The sequence below is a fragment of the Malaya genurostris genome, chromosome 3 (assembly GCF_030247185.1).
Source record: "Malaya genurostris strain Urasoe2022 chromosome 3, Malgen_1.1, whole genome shotgun sequence".
Taxonomy (NCBI): Eukaryota; Metazoa; Arthropoda; class Insecta; order Diptera; family Culicidae; genus Malaya; species Malaya genurostris.
In genome coordinates this window covers 140773031-140792630 of record NC_080572.1, presented here as the reverse complement: position 1 = coordinate 140792630, position 19600 = coordinate 140773031, and the positions used below count along the sequence as shown (strand labels likewise).

Sequence of the window (19600 nt, the reverse complement as noted above, 5' to 3'; positions counted from 1 at the left end):
ACAGGGTCCGGCACTCGAAGTGTAACCAATTAAAAAGGCCATAAATTCAGTTTGGAAAATTACTTTTACCTAATTCAAAGTACAAAATGTGTAAAAATAATACAAAATTCAGAATCAATTCACTTTTGCTCGATATGACCACCTTTTGCCTTGACTTGATGACTTGAGAGAGCGAAGGAGTTGCTTCGTTTGGCCGAAAGCGGTCAATTTCCGAACATTGTATTTTCTGACGAGAAAATCTTTCCAATTGAGCAATTCATAAACTCTCAAAACGATAGGGTTTACTTGACCGACCGTTCATACGAGAATTTGAGTCATCGATTGGCCACCAGGAGGCAGCACCCGCAACAGATAATGGTTTGGGCCGCTGTAACCGCAGATGGGCGCTCTCCAATCGTTTTCATCGAGCCTGGCGTCAAGGTAAATGCGACATATTATCGGGAAAGTATTCTGGAGGTTGCTTTGAAGCCGTGGGCAGACAAACATTTCGGTGGCAGACCATGGACGTTTCAGAAGGACTCGGCACCGTCAGCTCGAGTGAACCAAGAATGGCTGAAAAACAACGTTCCGAACTTCATCACGTCCACACAATGGCTCTCGAATTCACCAGATGCGAATCCAATGGATTATTTTCTTTGGGCCATTTTGGAGAGCAAAGTCCGAACTAAAAGATACACCAGTCTCGAGGCGCTGAAAAAAGTTATTGTCCGCGAGTGGGCCAAAATACCTGCAAGTCACATTCGGCCAAACGAAGCAACTCCTTCTCTCTCTCAAGTCATCAAGTCAAGGCAAAAGGTGGTCATATCGAGCAAAAGTGAATTGATTCTGAATTTTGTATTATTTTTACACATTTTGTACTTTGAATTAAGTAAAAGTAATTTTCCAAACTGAATTTATGGCCTTTTTAATTGGTTACACTTCGAGTGCCGGACCCTGTAGTTGATTGATTAGGTTGTGAAAAGTATTGGGAAAAATTAAATGAGAAACTTTGCTAACTTTGAAGTAGATACTTAGGTAATAGAGATAAATTCTACGTAGGTAAATCCAAAAAAACTGTTTTTGAAATAAAGCGAATATCTCAAAAAATATTTTTTTTTACATTATTCATATCTTCAGCAAAAATACTTGAAATGTTTTTTTCTTTGAAATGAGATAGAAAAAAAAAATTTTTCGTCAAAAACAAAATTATTTTTTTTCGAAATCGGTACTACCCCCTTAACAAAAATTAAGGTGCTACTTTCAAAAGAAGCGTTATATAATTTTGTACAACTTCTTCGAAGCCACGTTAGCTCTTAAAAATCAGTGAAAGGTACATACTTGTGACCGTCTTTTTCCAGTTTTGGACCACTGTGCGCCCTCTGTTTCTTAACCATTTATGATTTCAGCATGGCCATAGTGTAAATGAGTCACACGAATATTACTCTAGAAATTCTCATTGGAAAATAAATTTGATAAGGTATATGTTCTCCTATAAGTATTATAAAAGTTTGCTGCATTAAGTTGCATATTTCGCTTCGGCACAAGGTTTTCTAGGTAAGAAGTAAAATTATGCATAAATTTCCCAGAAAAGAATAAACTTATGCATTAGTTTCTACAAAATTATGAAATTTTATATTTTTTACAATTATTCCAAACGAAGTATGCATAAAAAAATAACACGAAACAAGTTATGACTAGAAAACTAGTTTTAAGGGGGTTGCCATAATTCAGTAATAAAAACTAACTTTGAAAAGACCTAAAAAAAAAGTTCCACCGAGTTCCACTTAGATTTTTTTTTATGATATTGGGCACATCTTTTCCTACAAATTTTGTAAAAATCAGCTGCATAAAGTTGCATATTTCGCTTCTGTGTAAGGTTTTATGATAGGTAAAAAAAGGTAAAATGTTGTATAACTTTGCCAGGAAACAAGAAACCTATGCACTACCTTCAACAAAAATATGGGATTTTTTATTTTCTTCAATTATTCCAAAGAAAGTATGCATAAAAAACTAACTCGAAACAAGTTATAAATAAAAAACTGATTTTAAGGGGGTTGCCATAAAAACGCTTTGTATATCCGAAACGGTGCGATCTAGACTTTTGGTATATTTGACAAAGTAAATTATTTTTAATAGTTCTAAAACTTTGTAGAAGAAAAAAAATTTCTATCTCTTCAGAAAAAAAAGTTATGGTTACATTTTTTGTCAAAGTAGGCCATGAACAATTATTGATAGGATCAAATTACGCGGTATATATTTGTAAATAATTTCTTCAAAGCAACTATATGCATTAAAAGAACGGTTTGGCAGCTACTGATTTATGTCCACGTTTTTATTGATTCGAACCACTGTGCGTCAGGTCGGAGCTACTGGAATCCCTTAGAGCCCGAGGTAGACCGCCCATTGTTCCGGTTCGGAGTGTGAGTCGGGATAGTTTATATATGTATTTATTTATTTATTCATAATACTTGTGGAGTAAGGATAAGTCCTTTTAAATTTCCACAATCGGTTGCAATTCAGGTGATTTTTCATAATAACTATCACTAACTATATTCTAACTAATTCCCTCTATTAAACCAATTCATACATTCTGTTCGAAATTTATGAAAAGAGCGATTGTTCTTTATCTGGGCAGGTAACTGATTCCATTGGACAATGGCTCGTATGAAAAAGTACGGGTGTGTAATGTCAGAGACATAACTGGATGTCGTGAGTACGAATAAAACTGACACGATTTCTTTACACTTTCGAATTCGAATTGATAGTTGATCGATTGTGTGAATTGCGAAACTTTCCCCCTTTTCACTACTAAAATTTTAAACGATTTTTGTTGTCGGTTATTCCATTTCGGATTTGCAATTCTCTACGATATTTAGCACAGTTCGGAACATTTTTCTCAAACAATTTTCGCACAGCAAAAAATGCACGAAGCAAATCAAATTATTTTGGATTTTCACTAAACTGATGATTTCTACCTTCGATTTGCAAAGAAGTAATCTTAATAGTTTTTTAGATAACATTTAGAGCCATTAAACGGCTGATTTTATATAGTGTTGTCCACTTTTCGTTTCTTGTTTTCTTTCTCTCCAATGCAAAGCATCAGCAGCTGATGCAATCGTTCTTGCTTGGATTGAAACTAGCTTTGCGTACAAATCGCAACACATCCGCTCGCAGTGCCAAATGATGCGAAACTGGTTTAATGCGTCTTCTCACCTTGACGACCGGAAGGCAAATGAGAACTACGACCTTTTTTTGCATAAATATCTGTTTATTAATATTATTAATACGTACAAATTTTGAATTATTTGTATTTCAGAGATTGAGCACCTCTCTTCAAATTTCGTGCATTATTGTTCGAATTTTTGTTCTAGTATATTCAGGGAGGCCATCTCATGAACTTCACTAGTCCTTGTACAAGGGGGTAGATTTAGAATCATCTTTAAGATCTTACTTTGAATGCACTGAAGCCTAAGTTTGTGTGTTCGTGCACAGTCCCGCCAAACAAGGACTGCGTATTCAATTGCGGGGTAGATGATTTGTTTATAGACAGCCAACTGATTCTTCAGGCACAGTTTAGATGTTCTACAAATCAGCGGATACAGAGATCTAATGAGTGTGCTGCATTTTTGAACGATTTTGTCAACATGTGACTTGAATATCAGATGTTATTATTTGCACTTCAGCGCTGGTAGTTGCAGCTTTAGTCCGCCTTCCTCTCTGCAGCGGACCAACTGCATCATTGGGACGCTGGCAATCATTTCTCTCCAAAGAACAGTGCCCACCGTTGACGTGATTTTATCCATGTGTACTGTAAATGGTGGCAGAATCGATGATATTTACCATATCCTTGAAGTGCCAAACGTATTCAGCAGAATAACCTTTTGGTGTAGTGCTAGCTGCCGTGGAGAGTGCAGCCACATTAGTTGAGCGAATTTACTTGTAATCGCATCCCAATTCATTGTCGTCATCAGCCGTATCGAGTTCGCGAATACAACACCCAGGACTTTGACCGCATCTGTTGTTTGTATCCACGAGGTACTGATTACATGCCCCCCCCCCCCCTCAGTCTCAAACGTTAACTGCAGTTGATTTTCGATGGTTGAGTTGGCACTGGAAACTATCTCGAACCGAGCGAACAACACTCTCATCACTTGTATCTGCTCGTTGGATGTTACGATCACGGTGATATCATCTGCGTAAGCCACCAGCAAGTCATTGCCGCAGACTCGCTCAAGCTCCTTAATCGATGGATGTAACTGCAAATGGAACAAATGCATTGAAATTGGATCCCCTTGACGTACTGAACGTTGTATTTCGAAAGAGCGAGAAAGATGCCCATTGATAAGCAAACGCGATGGTGATCGGTTTGCAATCACATAGAGTAGTTCAGTGAGATCCTCATTGATACCGAGAGAGCGCATGGTTTCGAAGAAATGAGTGTCGTACTCTATCGAACGCGTGGTCCAAATCGAAGCTGATGAGTCCGGCACGGCGACGGTGGCGAAAATCATCTATTCGCTATTTCAGAGCAAGAGTAGCTTGAAATATGTTTCGCTCTGAGTTTGAACATTTCTGTCCGTCACTCAGAATGTGGTGGGCCTTCATTACTTGCTCTAATCGGGTTTTCAGTATGCGGGAGAACAACTTGTAGTCACTGTTTAGAAGCGAAATCGGGCGATACGATCGGACTGTATTGTCTCCTCCTCTCTTTTTAGCCAACACGATGATGCCCTATACGAACGCAGCGGGTAGATTGCCAGTCAGGGCTTCGTTCAGCAGCAGATTGAGCTCTCGGTGGATGACGTCAGACACGCACAGGTAGAATTCTTTCGGGATGCCATCGCACCCGGGAGATTTCTTGGGTGCACTAGTTCGTATTGCTGCTAAGATTTCTGCTGTGGTGATCTCGTCTATGCATGCCTCGTTTAGTGGATCATTCAGTGGGATGACTCTCTCTAAGATAAAGTCATTTTCGTTTCCATCGATTGCTTCTTCGGAGTAGAGACAAGAGAAATAATTTGTTATCTGTGCCTCGATGGCATGTGGATCCTCGATAATTCCTTCCCGCTCTGTCTGTAGCTTAGTTATGACGGTTTTTTTCCTTCGTCTCTCTCCTAAATGGAATTTCGATATTAGTTCCCCTGCTACGTGCGTTTCATTTATCCTCATAAACGTGTGAGAAAAGTTTCGTTGAAGAGCCAACATTTCGCATTTCAAACGGTTTATAGTTGGTAACATTTCGGGATGTTGATAGTACCCGTCTTACGCTAGCCGTAGCTCAGCTTAAAATCGCTGATGTTGACTGTGGAACTCTTGAAAAACTTCACGAGATTTCCATTTGAAGAATGAAGAATCTTGGGCTTAGCGTATGACAACCACCATTCTATCGATGAACGAAAATTTCTGCGCTGTCGGGTCCAGTACTGCCACTTGTACTGAAACTCTGCAACATTTTCATCGGTCAATAGATGGGGCCGCAGTGACCAAAATCCACGACCGTGCTCGCGTCCTAATGAAGGAAGGCAAAGTCGAAGTGTGATCGCTTTATGGTCAGTATATGAGCACACGTGCGTTTGTACTGTTCGCAAGTTGTCGTGAAGTTCTTTACTTACTTACTATATGAACTCATTTATAACTTCTTGAAAACTATCAATGCTCAAATTTAGTGCTCTCCCTATTTCTTTCTCGTCTACAGCTCTATCGCACTCTTCTTTACGCTGCTGAAAATATGGCCTGTATAAACCATGATTCGGAGCATGCACCTGCCTTGAACTGACTGAGTTGCTGGAAGCTACCCAAAAACGTCACACCAACAAAGCATCCCAATCCAGAATAATCTCTTCAGCTTGTGCTGAAGAACATGAAGATTCATCGATCGGAAAGTGTGTCTAAAAGATGTATGCAACAAACAAATGATGTATTTAAATTTCAATTCAATACTGTGTAGGTCCCACCCTCCCTATGTCCCCTTACTAGCTCTAAGGGAGTATGCCGCCCCGTAATACGGCATCCCTTTCTCTCTCCATAACAACCGGACAATCGGCCACGTTAAGCTAAAGCAAATGAGCCCAATAAAATTTTATTTGAAAAAAAAGTTCTTTACTGTGCAGCGTCCTTAGCAAATTTGCTGTATTGCTGGTTTGCATTGGCGCAGCAGTTGTTGTTTACGCGCTCTTGGAATGTGCTCGGGGTTGCTGAGGTGTTTTTTGTTTACTGAGGTGCTCTGTGTAAACAAAGAAATTTCACGGACAACCGCGGTAACGTTCACGATGGTCACGGGTTTAGGCCGAACAGCTAGTGAAATGTTAGGAACATAAAAACCACTAGTCGGGAAAAAATCAGAGTTCAGTTTTACAGAGTGCGGTAGATAGGCGCGAGTCTCGGGCGTCGGCCCGTAGACAAGTTGAGTTGAGTTCAGCTCAGTTCAGTTCAGTAGAGTTCAGTTCAGTTGAGATCAGTTCGGTTCAGCTCAGACCAGACTCAATTTCTGAAGAATTAAGTGAAAAGTTAGAGTTCAGCTCGGTTCAGCACAGACCAGACTCAATTTCTGAAGAATTAAGTGAAAAGTTAGAGTTCAGCTCGGTTCAGCACAGACCAGACTCAATTTCTGAAGAATTAAGTGAAAAGTTAGAGTTCAGCTCGGTTCAGCACAGACCAGACTCAATTTCTGAAGAATTAAGTGAAAAGTTAAGTCTAGTTCGGAGTGTAATACAGTAAGCCGTAGGAGTATGCATAGTGTGCATTGTGGGGGTCAAGTATCAAGTGACCTCAAAATCAAGCAAGAAATAATGTTTTCGGAAGGCATCTAAAGAAGTGTAAATTGCTGTAATGAATAGAGATTTAACAGATTCATGTGTAGTGTTTGAGATCACCATGAAGTGTTGTGAATAGATTTTCAAACTAGTGGAGTATGCACTAGATTGTACTGCAGTAGGACATACGTTCATATGTGCGTAAACTTAATGATATGCCGAACTTAGTGAGACTGCGTGAAGTGTTAGCCTTATTAACAATCGTTAGTGACTTTTGTTAGATTGTGGGAAAGAACTCCCAAAACAGCCTAATCCTGCACTATTGAGAATAAGTAGCTGTTAAGTGAAAAGCATAAAAAGATAAACTATAAACTCAGAAAAAAGGTGAATTTCGTGGTATTACTCCGTATAGAACTAAAAGAAACGTCATCTTCGTTATTCTGCCACCCGCCACCGCTCGGCCGGGAGCCTACAACTGACATATATTCGATCGAGGCCAGACCGGGCATTTCTGTTCACGTATGTAAAACCTGCATTGCGCGGGCATAACTTTTCCTAGACATTTTGTAGGTGTAGCTACTGCACAGGTGTTTTCAGTGCGGGTCTGGGATTTGGACTGCTCGAGTCGCACGTTCGAAGTACGCAATTGAAGTCGCCCGTTAGAAAAATGTGCCGTGTATGGTGCCGGAGGTAATAAGCCAACGTTTCGTTCAAAAAATTCATCTCGCGCGGTACGTTGCATAGAACCGGAAGGAGCGTAGACATTGCAGATTGTCGTGCATTGGAATCTCAATGCGATGAGTCGCCCGTCTAGACTTTGCTCGACGTGAGAGACCTGGACGTGTTGTCTCAGAGCGATAGCGGTGCCTCTTTTCGTGTGCTCAACATTGCAGAAAACGACGAAACCCAGCAAGGAGAGTTGCTCGTTTTTTACTTCTTGCAAACATACCATATCGAGCCAGTGGCTGCTGATGAAAGTACGAAGCGCATTTATTTTCGTGGGGTTCGTGATCGTGCCGATGTCAATTGAAGCGACATTGTATGATGTGAGAGCCATTTGTTTTGTAACTTTTGCTCCATTTCAACCTAGGGATAATGGAATGCAGCCATCGTCCCAGTTCGCCATTGCTCCATGAAGTTTGCCAACTTTCGAGAGTTTTCTGACGAGAGATACTGAAAAATTCATTGAAGCAGATTGGTCTTTCATAAATATCACCTTCTAATGCGCCCACCTTAGTCAATGAGTCTGCCTTTTCATTTCCCGGAATGGAACAATGCGAAGGGACCCAGACTAACGATATTAAATAAGGCCGTTCAGATAAAGTTCGCAAGTGTTCCCTTATTTTCCCCAGGAAATATGGGGCATACTTTACTGACTTCACTGCGCGGAGAGTTTCTGTTGAACTTAGACTGTCCGTGACAATGAAGTAATGGTCTTTGGGCAAGGTTTCAATGATCTCAAGGGTGTACTGAATAGCAGCGAATTCTGCGACGTAGACTGAAGCAGGATTACTGAGTTTGTACGAAGCGGTGATGTTCTGATTGAAGAAGCCTGACCCTGTTGATGTTTGATCCGTCAGTGTAAAACATCTTTTCACAGTTGACTGTTCTGAATTTATTATAAAAATTATTTGGGGCCACTTGATGGCGTACGTGATCCGGGATTCCACGAATTTCTTTTTTCATGGATGTGTCGAAAAACAGTAGCATCAGAAGTATCCAAGAAATGAGCACGGTTGGAAACAATCGAAAAAGGATTAATATTGTGAGCCATGTAGTCAAAATACAAGGACATAAAACGGGTCTGAGAATTGAGCTCGACAAGCCTTTCGAAATTTTCAATCACCATTGGATTCAAGATATCGCATCGGATTAGCAATCGATATGAAAGATCCCAGAATCGATTTTTCAACGGTAAGACGCCCGCGAGCACTTCGAGACTCATCGTATGAGTCGACTGCATGCAACCTAAGGCAATACGCAAACAACGATACTGAATTCTTTCCAGTTTAATGAAATGGGTGTTCGCGGCGGATCGGAAGCAGAAGCATTCATATTCCATTACGGACAATATCGTTGTTTGGTACAGCCTGATTAGATCTCCTGGGTGGGCACCCCACCAAGTTCCGGTTATTGTGCGAAGAAAATTAATTCTCTGCTGACATTTTTGTTTCAGATACCTAATATGACATCCCCGGGGCCTTTGGAGTCGAACCAGGCCCTGAGATATTTGAATGTGAAGACCTGAGCTATAGTTTCACCCCTTAGTTGAAGCTGTAGTTGTGCTGGTTCTCGCTTCCTTGAAAATGCAACCAGCTCAGTTTTCTCCGTAGAGAACTCGATACCAAGTTGAAGAGCCCATGTCGACAAGTTGTCGAGGGTATCTTGTAATGGTCCTTGGAAATTGGCAGCTTTGGGTCCTATAATGGACACAACGCTGTCGTCGGCAAGTTGTCTTAGCGTGCAAGATGTGTTGATACATTCATCAATGTTGTTTACGTAAAAGTTGTATAAAAGGGTGCTTAAGCATGAGCCTGAGGAAGACCCATGTAACTAAATCGTATTGTCGACAAATCACCATGTGCAAAATACATGTGTTTCTCGGACAATAGATTATATAAAAAGGTGTTCAAAACCGGCGAAAGACCATGCTGGTGCAGCTACTTAGATAGGATATTTATAGAAACTGAATAAAAAGCCCCCTTGATATCTAGAAAAAATGATGCCATTTGTTATTTACGAGCAAATGCCATTTGAATTTCTGTTCAGAGCAACGCAAGACAATCGTTCGTTCCTTTACCCCTGCGGAAACCAAATTGTGTATCTGAAAGCAAGCCATTAGTTTCGACCCAATTGTCTAGACGGAAGAGAATCATTTTTTCGAACAACTTCCGGATACAGTAAAGCATAGCAATCGGCCGATACGAATTGTGATCGGAGGCTGGTTTCCCAGGTTTTTGAATGGCGATTACTCTCACTTGTCTCCAGTCGTGTGGGACAATATTACCCTCGAGGAACTTGTTGAATAGATTCAGCAAGCGCCTTTTGGCAGAGTCAGGAAGATTTTTCAACAAGTTGAAATTTAATTCTGTCTAACCCCGGGGCTTTTTTGTTACACGACAAGAGCGCAAGTGAGAACTCTACCATCGAAAACGGTGTTTCGTTTGTATTCGATGTCGCGACACGGAAGATCTTCTGTTCCGGAACAGAATCGGGGCATACTTTTCTAGCGAAATCAAATATCCAGCGATTAGAATATTCCTCGCTTTCGTTCGTTGTGTTTTGGTTGCGCATTCGTCGGGCTGTGTTTCAAAGAGTGCTCATCGATGATTCTTTTGTTAATCCGTCAACAAACCGTCGCCAGTAACCTAGGTTCTTTGCTTTAACTGAGTTCTTCATTTGCTTATCTAGCGCTGCGTAATTTCTATAATTATCAGGTGTTCCATATTTTCTGAACTTTTTAAATGCTAAAGATCTTTCCGCGTTCAGTGATGAGCACTCTTTGTCCCACCACGGGTTGGGAGGACGAATGTTAGTATTCGCGCCGGGTATACGTTTCGTCTGAGCTTGAATCGCAGTGTCGAGAATCAAGCCAGCCATAACCGTATACTCTTCCTCCGGATGTAGTTCTTGTGTTGTTTCTAGTTTCTCAGATATCGATATTGCGTAACATTTCCAATCAATATTTCGTTTTAGGTCAAACAAAACATTGATTGTTTCCGATGATCTTAATCCACTGGCGATTGAAATTACGATAGGCAGATGATCGCTACCGTGGGGATCAGGGATTACCTTCCACGTGCAATCCAACCGTAGCGATGTCGAGCAAAGGGATAAGTCCAGCGCACTTGGTCTTGCTGGTGGTGCGGGAATTCGTGTCATTTCTCCCGTATACAAGATTGTCATATTGAAGTTGTCGCAAATATCATGGATCATAGCGGATCTGTTATCATCATGAAGACAACCCCATCCCGTACCGTGAGAGTTAAAGTCTCCTAAAACTAACGTCGGTGCGGGAAGAAGTTGCATGATACTGCTGAGCCAGTGGTACTCAACTGAGGCTCTAGGGGGAATATATATGGAAGCAATACAAAGGTCCTTGCCTTTAATTGTGACATGACATGCGACAACTTCAATACCTGGTATCGAGGGGAGGTTAATTCGAAAGAAGAAATAGCAATTTTTGATCCCCAAAAGTACTCCTCCGTAGGGATTATCTCGATCCAGACGAATAATGTTAAAATCGTGGAAGTTTAGTGATACATTAGAAGTTAACCAAGTTTCGCACAATGCAAATGCATCACATTTCAGATTGTTTACTAGGTATTTAAAAGGATCTATTTTCGGGATGATACTTCTACAGTTCCACTGTAAAACAGTGATCGAATCATTGACCTCGTTCGAAAAATTAGCAATCGAGGGAACGATTGCTGAGAGGAGGGGCCATTTTGCAGTCAGCTGCATCAAAACCATTTTAACTTTTGGTAGGAAAGTCATCAAAATACCTTTTAGGGGGTCAGAAATGTTGAAGACGGAAAATATAAAGTCCACAATGTCAGTGAATTTTACGAGGATTCAGTGAATACTTGGGGACTTTCGGCGTTTTGGTTGTCCCCAGAAGTGTTGGATATTCTTTCTTAGAATTCAAGTCTCCGGAACTAGGAGCTTTTGGCTTCGTCTTTTCGTTTTTTTTACCAACACTTCCTTCTGCTGTTACTTTTGGAGGGCCTTCAAGAGATATCTTCGAACCCTTGCTAGGGAGTTTAGGAGATGATATATTTCTTCTCTTCTTAAAACTACGAGGGACAGTTGAAGATGTACCTTCTTGAGGATCGTCAGAGTCGCAATCGTCCGCAGACAAGCAGGTGTAGGGGTTCTGTTCAGGTGGTGTGGCGATTTTCAGCATTTCTGCGAACGAGCGGTTTGATCGTTGCTTGAGAGATCGTTTCAAATTATCTCCACGCAATTTATACGCAGAACATGCTGTGAGGTCATGCGGGGCCGCCCTACAGTGAAGACACTTTTCAATGTCTCTGTAGCAAACGCCATCCACATGACTCTCACCACACTTCGAGCAGCGGGCCGATTTCCACAATGGGAAGCTGTGTGTCGTAGTTGTTGACAACTAGTGCAATTCATTACCCGTGGTACAAAAACAGGCAGGCAGATGAACCCTGTCCAGGAGAACGAATTTCGGCAAAACCGAGCCGGAGAAGGTCACCCGATACGAGTCCGAGTGTGGATAAAACTTTGTCCCATCCACGGCGATCGATACTGAATGCAAACGTTTGCAATCCAGTATCTTTACATTCTTAAGCAAGGGATCTTTAAAACATCCGATCCCATGTTTGAGAATGTCCTCGCATGTCAGACTTGGATCCGTGATCACTCCGTCTATCTCGACTTAGCGAGCTGGTTTGTAAACGCGGTAGTCCCGTGTAAAGTGATCGTTTCGAGCGATCTCATTAGCATGTTTCAGACTGATCAACAAGACCCTGAGCTTATCGGGACGAATTTTTGAAATAAATTTCAAGGTTGTATATTTTGACGCCAAGTCTTTAGAGATTTTCAAAATATTAAGCGGTTTATTCTTCTCTTTGGTCCGAAAATAAACCACATAAAGGCCGACCGAGGGTGAAGGCTCTTCCGGATACTGTTTAACCCGGTGAGTCTTACTATTTAGAGCAGATTTAGAATCTGTCTCCATTTTATCTTCGGGGGGCAGGGGAGAATTTAATGGATTTGCCATAGCGCGGTTGAGGTTCCGCGCAAATTATAGGGGGAGTCAAAATATAATACTTAGCTAATGATCCGTAGCAACTCGGCCGCTGAGGCCAAGCGTTAGGTACAACGACCTCTGAGAATTAATAAGCACACAGTACCGGTTCACGGCACCACACTAAACGTCCGTTCACTGTTCGTATTGTTTTAACACAATAACACCCGGCACTGTCTAACGGTATTTATTGTTTATACTGTATTGATCTACTGAACAAGCTCACGAATACAATAGATTTGATATTAAATAACCTTGAAACGGATTAGAATCGATTAACGCACTGCTGCTCTAATGCAAACTACCATCCGATCGATACGACGGTCACGAAAGGAATGTCTTGCCTTCACCTCGTGTCAGTACACGAATAGATAGTACCTCACCGAATGCGCTCAAAAATTTCACGGTTTTATCTTCGCTCACGTCTTCGGGGAGGTCGTGTACCTTCACTTCGACACTTCCATCCTCCAATGTTATTCGTAGATTGTACTTTTTCCCCTCTAGCTCCACTTCATGTTTTCCGTGATCGTCGACAACTCTTTGTGCTATCTCTAGGTCCCTGACCTTTATGAAAGTACACGCACCACCTCGGTGGCACTGCAGTCTCTTCACATCTTCTTTCTTCAAGCCCAGCACTGTAAGGCAAAAAGCATGCACTTTTTCGAACGACGGCTTTACGGGAAAGGACGAATAGTCGAACTTAAAAGTGGCACAATTCAAATCTAGTAGAGAGAATCGATATCAAGAACAACCGATATACCATTCAACTCTGTTCGTCGAGCACGCAAAATATCTGTGTGTATGTAACGTTTATTTTTTGCACTAACTTCTCTCGGAGATGGCTGAACCGATTTTCACAAACTTAGATTCAAACGAATGGTTTTGTGGTCCCATACAAAATTCCTGAATATTATTCAGATCCGAGTTCCGGTTTCGGTATTATGGGGTAAAATGAGCAAAAAAGTGTGAAAATAAGTGCAGCAACTTTTTCCGGAGATGGCAGAACCGATTTTCACAAACTTAGATTCAAATGAAAGTTATTTAGGTCCCATACTAAGTTCTTGAATTTCATTTTTTTCTGATTTCCTGTTCCGGAGTTATGGGGTAAAATGTGCGTAAAATTTAAGATGTGTTTTCTAGCTCTTCTCATAGATGGCGCGACCGATTTTCACAAGCTTAGGTTCAAATGAAAGGTCCTGAGGTTCCCTACGGAATTCTTAAATTTCATTCGAATCCGACTTCCGAATCCGGAAAAATATCGTAAAGTGTGTTAAAAATTTTATACCATCACTGAAAAGAGTGAAATTTTTTTTTCCAACATTCATTAAAAAAACATCGATTTTATATCAAATTATAATCGATTCTAAACAACATCGATAAGAATCAAACATGATTTTTATAGAAGGGAAAAATGTTCCCCCATGAGCGTTAAGGGGTTAAAACAGCTAACTACATACTAAATAAATAACATAAAAAATGAATATTGTAAAACATTGTCAAAACATAATAGCAAATCGTTTAATTTTACTAGCAAAGCGACTAGATGATTCACTAAACTCGAAGTAATCTTCGACTGAAGTGAACGTTCGAATACAAGCGGCTATTGGTTCATCATATCCGAAAAGAGTCCTGTGGAATCTGTGCTGAGGCAGAGTTTCATTTCGTAGTTTTCTATTCGGTGTCTGGAAGTTTATTTCACAACGTAATTCAGGTGCATCAATCTCTCCGTTAATCAATTTTGCGACGAACAATGCTTGCTGAATTCTTTGGCGACGTTGCAAAATATCGATGATGACAATCCAATTAGTTTACATATATCAGGATAGGGTGGCAGATTTGCTGGATCTCGTCACGGCAAGTGTCGCAGTACCAAATGAACGATGCGTCTTTGAACACGTTCAATTCGCATGCACCACGAAATTTGATGAGGAAACCAAACCGAAGGATTGGCCGAACCAGTGAACAGTACAAAGCCTTCAAACAGTGTGGGTCTTTGAATTCCTTAGCGATTTTAGAAATTAATCCCAATTGACGTAACGGTTTCGTGATTATTAATGATCGATGTAAATCGAATGTAAATTTTTCAGTGATTTGTGTTCCCAAATCACTCACCAGGTTCACTCTAGTCAGGACTGAACCAGTACAGTACAGTAGTCGAATTTTACAGGATGCATATTACGATGAAACGTCATCACCTGACACTTTGAGACGTTTATAAAAAGTTTATTCACGCAGCACCAATCGACGAAGAATTGTAGTTATAGCTGAAATCGCCGACAATCCTACACAGTTCGAACTACGAGAATTGCACTGCAATAAGTGTTTTTCAAATAGCATTAACCTTACCTCTGCTTAGTGATTTATGTTAAATTGTTTGGTGACGTTAGCAGTTCATCATAAACTGCTGACTCACTGATGAGCCGAAGGCGAAACGTAAAAAATAAATTTTTAAGATATAAATTCAGTGGTCAACCACAAATGGTGACTTTTCAGCATCAATTGTTCAATTGTTTCCGCCATTTTGTGATTTTTGTGTAGGAAAAATTGGAAGCCTACTGTATTGTGTAATGGGGAAGAGGTACTTATATGCTAACTTATTAACGAATACTGAGGCGAATCGATTCAATTGAAGATTGCATCGATATTTTCGGAATTGCTTATACTATTATGTGACATTACATATAATTGTTCTATACTTGTGAGTCTTTGTAATTCATTTGTAATAAACCAGGGAGGACGCTACAAAATCATTTTCAGAATTTTAATCTGAACCGTTTGAAGCGGTTTTCTTCTTGGTGACGGTTTTTCTTCTTTCAACTTGACCGAATTGGTACTGCACAAAGCATGACTGATCAGAAAATTTGTTTATACATTAATAATTTGTTCTTTAGACAGAGCTTAGAATTTCTTTTTATAAGAGGATATTAACAGTTAATATATTTATTACACTTTGCCTGGATTGCTTCAATGTGATCCTTGAAATGAGTTTTTTGTCATACGTTAATCCTAAGTATTTTGCATGATCAGACCATGTCAATTCCAGGTCATTCAATTTGATAATATGATTATTGTTTGGTTTAAGAAAAGAAGTGCTTGACTTAAGAATGATAATTAATTGCGTTTTTGTTGCATTTGGTGCAATTTTCTATTTTGACAGAATTCTATTTCATGTGGATTATGCATTTAAGAGTGTCTCGTCTAATATTATGTAATGAACGAAGATGCGATTACCGTTGGCCATAACGCTATATTTTCTCGAAAGGTAATGGTAAATCACAATGACATTTATATCCACAGTCATTTGCACGCATGCGTACTTCTTCTAATCTAAGCCACGAAAAAAAAATTACCACAACGAATATCATTTACCATACAATTTATCGATACTCAACTCTGATAATCTAAATTCTAAACGAATATTGATTGAATCAAAATACACATATATGTTTGAAAAATATTATTGTTAAAATCAACTGAAACTCTTCTGCCTTACAAGAACAGTGCATTTATCTGTTTGTTTCAGATAAAACAACAAGAGTTGAAACTTGCACTCACAATTGCATCGCAAGCCAGATATAACGTTATAGATATTGAAATTATGGATATGCTAGAAAAGGTAATGTTTTAAAAGTAGCCATAATAGTTTAAACATGTTATTTTATGTTTTTAGGTTATCAAGGAGCTCTCTGATCATTGTGATAAAGTTGTAAATGCAGTATCAATTCTAAACTGTGTCGAAAACCTTGAAAATGATCGATCGAGTCCCAATACTACAGTCACAAGTCAAGGTATTTATAAATATCCACTGTAAACAATTAATCAAATATGAATGCTAAATTTTAGATTCCAAATCTTATGTACCTGGGTCTTCCACCACAAAATTAAATGCTAAAAATGTTGCATTAATTAATATCTTTGAACAGTCAGTCACTCATATCATAAATTGGTTAAACATTGGACTTGAAATGATAAACAAGCACTCTGTTGTAGTTGGTGACAGTGACATGGTAATGGACGCAATAGATAAACAAAAGGTTAGTTGCTCAGTTTAAATTGTATAATTTATTTTAAACCACTAACTCTTATTAGAATCTGAATATAGCTAACATTACTGGGCCATTGCACTAACAGCCACCAAAAATATTTGTTGACTACTTATCTCACGATTTCAGACAAAGAGTGTATTTTCATGTAATGTGTTTCCTTGCTGAAATTGAAGCGTAACGCACATTACATTGGTGAATATAACTACAGGGGTATTGATGTAATCATTTCATATGAACGGCTGAATACAATAACTGGATTAGGGCAAGGAAAGAAATCCGTTACTGCTGTCATGATTAGAAAATCATGAAACCGATAATTTTAACTTCTCATTAAACCATGAGCAATAACCCTTCTCCAATGAAAATTAATCATGGCTCGAAAATGCGTTACTTGAGGAATTCCAATTCTCTACCCGTATATCAGTTAGAATCCTCTACCTCAAGTGATGTGATAGATTGCTTAATAGATTAATGATAAGACAAAAAGTATACATTGAAAAGCAAGAACTACTGAAAATGTTGTTTACCTAATTCTGAAGCGTATTCATTTCAATCGTATTGTTTTACTCACCGACTGATAGAGAATTGACAACTTAAAGATGATGAACCGAAAATTGACATTATATGAGACTAAGCACGGTTACGCTTTCCATTTGTCAAATATCAATGTGACATTTTGTTTGAATGTATTCATACATATATGATGTTATAATGAAAATCAGAAAAAATATTATTCAACCACTTTAATTTTTTTTCATAGATATAACAACAACACAAGCTGTATTGATTCACCTAAATATTTCAAATAAGACGATTTTGCAAACGATGTTTTGAAAACATAAAAGGAAAAATCGATCCACAGCATTTGCAAGAATTCTACATAGAGTTTCTTTTTAAGAGACTTGATTCACACGTGTTTTTCATGCAGTTCGTTTAAGTGCTTAAATTCTGAAACACAAAATCAAAATTGGATTGCAAGTTAACACGTTAATTTAGGCGACGCCATTTTTCAAAAACATAATATTTGAATTGTTATTGATTCTGATTAAAAGAAGTTCGTTGTTCTTTCCACTGCTTTGCTATTCAAATGTACATCATTTGAGACATTAGTTCAAATCGTGTAAAAATACGTTCATCACGCCATACCATTTAATTCAAATTTGAATTTATGTTGCAAAAATTACCATCGTAGCAGAAACACACCTGAGGTTATACTCAACAACGTCAAGTTCGTTACATTTAAATTTCAGCGAAATCAGTCTAAATGGATCATGATCCGAGAATTTTTAATCATGGTGTATTATAACATGAAAATATATTATTTTCCCCAAATCATGACTCGTTTTGCTCATTTCTGGAATCGGAATTTTGTCCGTGTGAGACTTGGTTTGGAAAACCGGTTTGAGTATTTTTGAATGCGAGTAATTCCATATGAAATGGAAGGTCGATTTTTTCTTGTATTTTTTTATTTGACTAAAATTTTGCATATGCCTTCTGTATGATCAAGAGAGAACATTAACAAAATAAATTCGCCAGTTTGACTCTAGCCTTACTTTTGAGAAAGGATTAAGCAAACATCGCTTGAAAATTTTCAAGAAAATGTATTTCAGAAACAGTGGGTTCATCCTATTTGGTATCTACTGCAATGTTTTAGGTAAGGACTATGTAAAGAAATTTTATATTGTTCACATGGGCGTCTCGTGACAAAATTGACTAGTTGTGCACTGCATATGTAGTATGATAGCAGATGCAACAGCTGTAAGGGAATCCTTAAGATTGAGGAATGTACATTCACTGTTTTTCAATACAATGAGATAACGATATGCTTTGGGATGGAATTTTTTTATTAAACAAACAAATCTCAGAGGTGAGCTGAGTAGTTCTTTCTCTTCTTGAATCTGAGCAGTAACTCATGCGCACGAAAAAAAAACACTAACACAGCGACAATAAATACATGAAATTTTATGTCTGATGTATATGAGGTGCGTGTAAATACTCGCAATTTCGGTGCGATCCAACCTGCTTTCATCGAAAAAATAAAGATTCCAAAAAAATAATTTAATATGGATAGGGTGGAGGACGCATGTCATTCCTTCAATTCGACCGGCTGTGCAGTGAACGTGGTGCACATGAGGACGAGACGCCACTGATTGTTGAAACATTTGTATGTATTGTTAATTTTTGCCTTTCTCATATAGAAAGGTTATGCAATCACTTGAAAACCCGACTAGTGAAAATTGTCATATACCATTTGACTCAGTTCATCGAACTGATCAATGTGTGTGTGTGTGTGTGTGTGTGTGTGTGTGTGTGTGTGTGTGTGTGTGTGTGTGTGTCAAATAATCTCACTAGGTTTTCTCGGAGATGGCTGAACCGATTTTGACAAACTTAGATGCAAATGAAAGGTCTCGTGGTCTCATTAGGAATTCCTGAATTTCATCCGGATCCGACTTCCGGTTCCGGAGTTATAGAGTAAAGTGTGTTCAATATTGTACACCGTCACTTAAACTGGCGAAACAAAAAACGTAAAAAAAAATCTAAACTGGTCTCAAAACTACACAAATCGATAGTCATTATCAGTAGGCAACTGAACAAACCGATTCCGGCTATCCTGGTTCCTGGTATCCGGTTCCGGAAGTACCGGAAATAGTGGTCATTTATACCAAAATAGATCTCCCTCACTTTTCTCAGCGATGGTTTGACCGATTTCCACAAACTTAGATCCAAATGAAAGGTCTTCCGGTCTCATACGGAATTCCTGAGTTTCATCCGGATCCGATTTCTGGTTCCGGAGTTATAGGGTAAAGTGTGTTCAATATTGTACACCGTCACCGGCGTACCGGCGAAACAAAACACGTAAAAAAATTCTAAACTGGTCTCAAAACTACACAAATCGATAGTCATTATCGGTAGGCAACTATACAATCCGATTCCGGCTATCCTGGTTCCCGGTTCCGGTTCCGGAAGTACCGGAAATAGTGTTCATATTTACCAAAATATAGCTCACTCACTTTTCTCAGTGATGGCTTGACCGATTTCCACAAACT

General features: G+C 39.2%; 1 protein-coding gene across 14 annotated transcripts in view; it reads left to right on the top strand.

Moving 5' to 3' along the window:
* The window catches only part of LOC131438020 (dystrophin, isoforms A/C/F/G/H), a 1278256-nt gene that overhangs the window by 360807 nt on the left and 897849 nt on the right, over positions 1-19600 (top strand). For 9 of the 14 annotated variants that reach the window (XR_009230868.1, XR_009230869.1, XM_058607784.1 and 6 more), the window contains 3 exons: positions 16031-16123; positions 16178-16295; positions 16351-16541. Coding sequence is in view for 11 of the 14 variants with exons in the window: in XM_058607784.1 (XP_058463767.1) it covers positions 16031-16123; positions 16178-16295; positions 16351-16541 (402 nt within the window). In the remaining 3 variants the exon portion in view is untranslated. Of the gene's footprint in view, positions 1-5674; positions 5877-15664; positions 15770-16030; positions 16124-16177; positions 16296-16350; positions 16542-19600 lie in introns of those variants that run through there. The other 5 variants (XM_058607793.1, XM_058607792.1, XR_009230870.1 and 2 more) reach the window with 5 other exon arrangements.